Source organism: Melitaea cinxia, chromosome 25, assembly GCF_905220565.1.
Source record: "Melitaea cinxia chromosome 25, ilMelCinx1.1, whole genome shotgun sequence".
Classification (NCBI taxonomy): Eukaryota; Metazoa; Arthropoda; class Insecta; order Lepidoptera; family Nymphalidae; genus Melitaea; species Melitaea cinxia.
The window spans coordinates 10943255-10950510 of NC_059418.1; the positions used below are offsets into that span (position 1 = coordinate 10943255).

At 34.9% G+C, this 7256-nt stretch overlaps 1 protein-coding gene across 1 annotated transcript; it reads right to left on the bottom strand.

Annotated features, from left to right (window-relative positions):
• Positions 1-620: 620 nt before the first annotated feature.
• On the bottom strand, positions 621-6763 carry LOC123666115. Its single transcript, XM_045600321.1, has 5 exons — positions 6400-6763; positions 4762-5043; positions 3191-3332; positions 1253-1413; positions 621-751 (listed from the first exon to the last, which is right to left on the bottom strand). The coding sequence occupies exons 1-5, from the start codon at positions 6761-6763 to the stop codon at positions 621-623; spliced, it is 1080 nt and encodes a 359-aa protein (XP_045456277.1).
• Between the last annotated feature and the right edge of the window lie 493 nt (positions 6764-7256).

The following is a 7256-nucleotide window of genomic DNA, read 5'->3' on the forward strand; positions in this document are numbered from 1 at the left end:
CAAACAAGCGTACGGCTCACCTGATGGTAAGCGATTACCGTAGCTTATAGACACCTACAACACCAGAAGCATCACAAGCGCGTTGCCGACCCAATCCCCAATCCCCCCAGGAGCTCTGGTCACCTTACTCACCAACAGGAACACAATACTGCTTGAAAACAGTATTATTTAGCTGTGATCTTCTGTAAGGTCGAGGTACTACCCCAGTCGGGCTGCTCCATATTTTGAGCAGGAAATTCCTGCTGTGCCCTACCTCAGTTATGTGTATTTATTATTCATATGTATATTTATTAGGCAATAATAATATGTGGCAATGTCAGTTAGTTGTAACACAAGTGTTAAAGTTACTTATATTAGGAACAGATGAACGTGTGTGTATGTTACAAAATTATAATTAATAATATTTGATAAAAAAATATATAAGCTTGTGCTTACAAGAGCGTAATCATTTATTCATTTATGAGATAAAAATATACAGCGATAAAAAAATATTTCACATAAATTTTGAAACCAAATAAATATTTTAAATATTAAAACTAAAATAATTGAAAATTACAATAAAAAAATATACAATTGTGTTATTTATTGAACATAATAATGTTACAAAAGCTATAATTAGGTCAGTTGAGAACCAGCCTACCGTTTCTGTCAATCATCCCGGCTCGTTGCATCCAGGCTATGAAGCCTCTGTTCTGGTTCATGTCAGCCTTCCTGCCTCCAACGCACTCAGACAGAGGTCGACGGTGCCATACTTTAACAAAATATATATAACAATAACAATATAACTGGCTATGTAGTTATAAAATTACTAGCTTCTACGAGCGACTTCGTCCGCGTGGAACAGAGGCGCGCGCAATATTTGATCATTATTTTGCTGCGATGTTATTTTAAAACTGCGATATCTCCTGAGATACTCATTGAAGTCGAATTATGTAAAAGGCTACTTTGTTTTAAATTAAATACTTGTGATGAATAACGTATTTATTTAGATTATCATGTTTATAAAAACATCTTCGCAAATAATGCATTATTTTAGAACAAACTTGGTTCGCATAAAAAAGGTTAAATGAGCCAACTTTAAAAGATAGATATATGCTGTCGCAGATTTTTTAGGCCAGAAAGAATATCGTTTCAAAATAAATGTTTGTAAATTCTACTGCAAATTGGGTAAAATGGGCTCGTAAAAGTTTCTTTAAATCGTTCGCACCTTAAAACTTTGTTTTTTATTTCTAAGTGTACAATATATACGTACCAATATTATTAATACACGAATTCTGATCCAGTTGACAATGATTCAAGAAAACTTTTCGGTGTCCTGTGTTCGAGATCGCACATTGAGGGTCGTGGTCTTCTGTGCAGGATATTGGGCATTTGTGTCCACAGATTGTACCGTCTATACCCATGTTCAAAGACCTGGAAAGTATAAATAGACTTATTTTTAGTACTAATGGATCAATTATATCCTACTTTGGTTTTCCAAAGATTGGTAAGTAATTGTGTTTGTTATCAAACAAAAAAAAAACCTTCAAATCAACAAATATTTTACAATACACAATATTAAAAATAACTCAAAAACTTCTCCTCGGGTCTTGTTAAATTTTAATGGGATTTAAAACACAAACTTTGACAAGCACGAACAAAAAAAAACCGACTTCAATTACATCGACGAGTAATACAACGTAGATCGAAGAAAAAATACTCAAGTAACTGCGCGTTATCAAAGATTACTCAAAAAGTAGTTATCAGATCTCAATGAAATTTATATGTGACCACATGACAAACACCAGTTTTCGATTAAATTAAAAATTATTAAAATCGGTACACCCAGTAAAAAGTTATTGCGGATTTTCAAGAAGTTCCCTCGATTTCTCTGGGATCCCATTATCAGATCCTAGTTTCCTTATCATGGTATTAAACTAAGGATATCTTCTTTCCAACAAAAAAAGAATTATCAAAATCGGTATACCCAATAAAAAGTTGTTGCGGATTTTCAAGAATTTCCATCTATTTCTCTGGGATCCCATCATCAGATCCTGGTTTCCTTATCATGATACCAAACTAGGGATATCTCCTTTCCAACAAAAAAAGAATTATCAAAATCGGTACTTCCAGTAGAAAGTTATGCGGTATAATACAACGTAGGTCGACGAAAAAAGCGTCAAGTAAAAATGCATTATTAGAAATAGCTCGAAAAGTAGTTGTTAGATCTCAAATAAATTTAAATGGGACCAATTGGCACACACCACCTTTCGATTAAAATAAAATTTGTCGAAATCGGTCTACCCGGTCAAAAGTTCTGATGTAACATACATAAAAAAAAAAAAAAAATACAGTCGAATTGAGAACCTCCTCCTTTTTTGGAAGTCGGTTAACAAACCTTCAAATCAACAAGTATTTTACAATACATAATATTAAAAATAACTCGAAAACTTCTCCTCGGGTCTTGTTAAATTTTAATTCAATTTAAAACACAAACTTGGACAAGCACGAACAAAAAAAGAATCATAAAAATCGATAGACCGAGTAAAAAGTAATAAGACAACGCATGTAAGAAAAAAATAATTGTGTTTTGCTCGCAAACGAAAAAAACACCGACTTCAATTACATCGACAAGTAATACAATGTAAGTAGACGAAAGAAATTAACAAACGCACTAGTCGTCACTTTAATTTTCGAGGGTTTCCCTCGATTTTTCTGGGATTCCATCATCAGATCCTGATTTTCTTATCATGGTACCACATTTTGGATATCACAATTCGCACAAAAAAAGAATTATCAAAATCAGTTCATAAACGACGAAGTTATCCCCGTTTGTTGGAAAGTAGATATCCCAGGTGTCCAGGTGTCAGTGTCAGGGATCCCAGAGAAATCGAGGGAAAACCCTTGAAAATCCGCATTTCTTTTTACTGGGTGTACCGATTTTGATGATTTTTAATTTAATCGAAAGCCAATTATTATCATGTGGTCACATTTAAATTTCACCGAGATCTGATCACAACTTTTGAGAAATCTTTGATAATAAGTATTTACTGGACTATTTTTTCGTCTACCCACGTTGTATTACTTGTCGATGTAATTGAAGTCAGTTTTTTTCGTTTGCCAGCAAACACAATTATGAAGCCAATATTTTATTGAATTTAAGCATGTACTGTTAAATACAATATTTTACAATACTAAGTTTTATCTTTACCTTCTCGATGAGAAGCTGCGTCTCGTTTCATTGTTAGTGAACGTTTTCTTATCAATGACTGGAATCGGTTTAAAATTGTACGATCTCGTTTTGTAATGACCTCCAATTCTCTTACATTTTTCCATGTTTACTACATCGTAACCTGCAAAGGATTAACTATCTTTATTCATAAAATCTCCTCCCCTCTTCCCGTGGGTGTCGTAAGAGGCGACTAAGGGATTACACAGTTCCACTACTACCTTGGAATTTAAAAAGCCGACAAATGGCGGAATAACCATCCAACTGCTGGCTTTGAAATACACAGGCCGAAGATGGGCAGCAGCGTCTTCGGTGTGACAAAGCCAGCCCTACGGTCACCAACCCACCTGCCCAGCGTAGTGACTATGGGCAAAACACATGAGTTCGCGCCATTTTTGGCACGAACTTGTGGAGACCTATGTCCAGTACTGGATTGCGAAAGGTTGCTGTGATGATGATGATGATGATTCATAAAATAATAATAATATTAAAAGGTCTCACGCCCAACGGCCCCTACTATTAATTCCTGCGACGAGGTCCGGAAGCACACACAATACACAAGCACAAACGCTTAGACTACGGCAAACATTTTATAGCCAATAAAAATGTTTGTCATGTGCGGAGATCGCTCTCACGCCGCCAGCGCAACAGCCAAAAACTAGTGCTGTGACTGTTGCGCCAACGCTTTGAATATTATAATATCTAACTAATTTTGGATAATATATAATTTTTTTTCCTGATTTGGTTCCTTATATGGAGAAAGAGATTTATGCTCAGCAGTGGGATACCATAAACTGAATCAATTAACAGCTGTCTCTAAGAAGCCGGATTTAGAAATACCCCATTTACAGACTTGTTGGGGAACAAAAGTTTTGATTATTCTACTTAGAATTCAACTTAGAATACAAGATTAAACTTGGAAGTTGTGTAACTAGGTCAGCAAACAAGCGTACGGCTCACTTGATGTTAAGCGATTACCGTAGCTTATAGACGCTTGTAACACCAGAAGCACCGCAAGCAGCGTCAACCCTATCCCCAATCCAAGAGCTCTGGTCACTTTACTCACCATAGGATCAGAATACAGCTTGAAAGCAGTATTATTTAGCTGTGATCTTCTGTAAAGTCGAGGTACTTTCCACATCAGGCTCCTAAAGATTTTGACCAGGATATGTCTTGCCGTAAACTATCTCAGTTTTCTGTCCCATAGTTTAGTTAAAAGATGGATCAGCCTGTTAGTCTATAGTATCAAAAGGAGGAAAAGTTTTTTGAGAAATAACCAGTTATTCCGAAATATATACGAGTACATAACTACGTAAAGAATTGGCAGTTGGAGAGACTTCCAATAGAAGTAAAAACTTTGATCTTTTAGTGTCAAAATTTGCATGTCAATGACGCGAACGTATGAGATTTCACCCATCCAAAAAGCGTCTAACGTGCACAGCACACGGTCGCTTCGCGTGCACCATTCATTAGATTAATATCATAAGGTTCCCCCACCAGAAAGCGACCAACGCCGCTCAAGAAGTTTTTACTCCAAAAATAAAGTAACTTACGATTTTCAGGGTATTGAAATCCACAATTAACTTTCCTTAAATAACAATCGTTCAGAAACAATCTATATTTCCATTGGTTATTCTCTTTCCTGCCTCCGCAAATTGATTCAACCGTATTATTACAATCCAAACGAGTACAGTCCAAGTTTTTAGATTTCTTTCGACTTGGGACTGCTTTACTTTTTGGTTCGTTTTTAGTTTTCTTCATTTGTACCGTTTTTTCAACATTTTCATCGTTTTTTCCGCTTATAAACAGAATGTCCTGATTTGCTTTTTCCGTTGCTAGAAGCATATTTATAATTAACTAGCGACCCGCTCCGGCTTCGCACCGGTATAAAATATAATTATAGCCTATATCATTCACTGAAAAAATGATTAAAATCGATCCAGTAATTTTGATTTATTCATTACTGCCCGTGGCCCGCTCGCGTTAACTTTAGAGTAAAAGCCGGCCGGAACCGCCGCAAACGCTACGTACCGCAATTTTTAAATCTGTAATATCTTCGAAAATATTCATTTAAATCATATACTGTAAAGAGACATATAGATCTATATTAAATCAATAATGTACTTAAGGTATTTAATTAGATAAAGATTATTATTAGGATGCTGTATTGGTTAAAATCGTTTTAAAAATTAGCCATTATTTGTCGTAAAAAGTAAATGACAAAAAAATGTTATTGTGGGATATCCATAAGAGATAGACATACACCATAGCGGAGTTTTCTGTAGACCTTTTTAATGTGTACAATACTTAGTACATTATTTTGATAAATCTCGTAGTGTTCAGCCTGCGTTTGCAATTTTAGCGGAAAAAAAATTATTATTTACGACATAACATTAGAAAACTCAAAAATAACAGTATTTCTCCACTATTTAATGGATGTTATTATACATATAAACCTTCCTCTTGAATCAATCTATCTATTAAAAAGAACCGCAACAAAATCGTTGCGTAGTTTTAAAGATTTAAGCGTACATACATGTGCTGGGACAGAGAAAGCGACTTTGTTTTATACTATGTAGTGATACCTGGACCTGGCAGACGTTGTTCTGCCTGGAATTCAGCTACTAAATTTGATTCCTGACATACCAATAGCAGCGCCACCTACTGGGCAGAATTGTATTTTCAAACTATCCATGAATCTATAGAAATATACGTACAAAATTGTACGATTTTCCACGGTTCGCTTAAACCGAAAATAAAATTATCGTATCAAAAGTTTCGATCTTTTGGGTACATCGTTCCATAGCTTAATTGGCTAGAGCGCCGACAAGGTCAGTTGGAGACGCAGGTTCGATCCTCGCTGGAACGGTCAATTTTTGATATGATATTCAAAAACGTACAAACTTGTAACCAAATCGGTCCAGCCGCTTAAGAGGAGTTGAGTGACTGACACATGTACAGAAGAAATAAAATAAAATAAAAACAAAAAAACAGAGCCGTCTTTTTTGTTCGCAGTATAAACAGCGAAAACTGCTGAACCGATCGGAATAATACTTATAACATAAGATGCAGAGTGTTTCGGAGCAGGTTTTAGTATATGATATACTAGCTGACCTCGCAAACGTTGTTTTTTCATATATGTTATTAAAAGAACAAAGAAATTGTAATATAGCATACTTAAATATTATTACCAATATGATGTTTATCTTCAGACAACAAATCTCCAACTCTTCTAGTATTCACCGCATCATTAACGTTGAAGACATCTTCGTTACGGAATATTGGTTTGTCATTCGGTACAAAAACAACATCTCCAGACGCTTCAGGAACTATGGGTACTTTTTCTGTTTCTATCTTTTCTTCTGTAACTTTTCTGACTATCTTCTCACTGTTTCCATTATTTATTATTTTCTTTTCGTCATCTATATTCCGTCTATCTATAGTCGGTTCAACGTCACTGTGACTGTATTTTATAAATATTTCAGTATTATTTTGTGGTGTTTCTGAACAATTTATAACCCAAAATGGTAGAAAGAATATTGTTGGATATCTCATTATATTATTCCAATCTTCTTCTTCTTCTTCAAACTTTTTTAACGTTACAAAACAGATTGTTATGTGTAGGTACTATTTAAATATGTACTAGATTGTGTATTATTAATATAAAAATTAAATGATAAATAATTTGTAGCATAACTATTTTTTTTTTCAATTAATATTTTCGTACCTCAAAATTCATTTACAACAGAAAACGTGTGTTTTAGAACCACGCGATTGAAGCAACACTTCTTTAGGTCCTACAGTAATATACGTAACTTAACTCTCTCTCTCTTTCTATCCTTACTAACTTATATGTCCCTCAACTTCCGTTCGCCTCACCCGGTCACACTTTCCGTAATGCTCTCGTCAGGTATTCACCAGCGTATTTCCCAAGTCAAGCGTGCCTAAACAAAATTTTGCTTCAAAATTGCAGCCAATTTGACTTCACTCACACAAGTCTCATTTACAATGAGAACCCATTGATATCGCAAAACAATGACGGTTTATA

Coding starts and splice junctions, on each gene's coding strand:
- LOC123666115 (XM_045600321.1), bottom strand. CDS start 6,763: ATGAGATATCCAACAATATTCTTTCTACCATTTTGGGTTATAAATTGT. Junction 5,044..6,399: donor TGAAGATAAACATCATATTG/GTAATAATATTT, acceptor ATATGCTTCTAG/CAACGGAAAAAGCAAATCAG. Junction 752..1,252: donor TTCGTGTATTAATAATATTG/GTACGTATATAT, acceptor ATTTTGTTAAAG/TATGGCACCGTCGACCTCTG.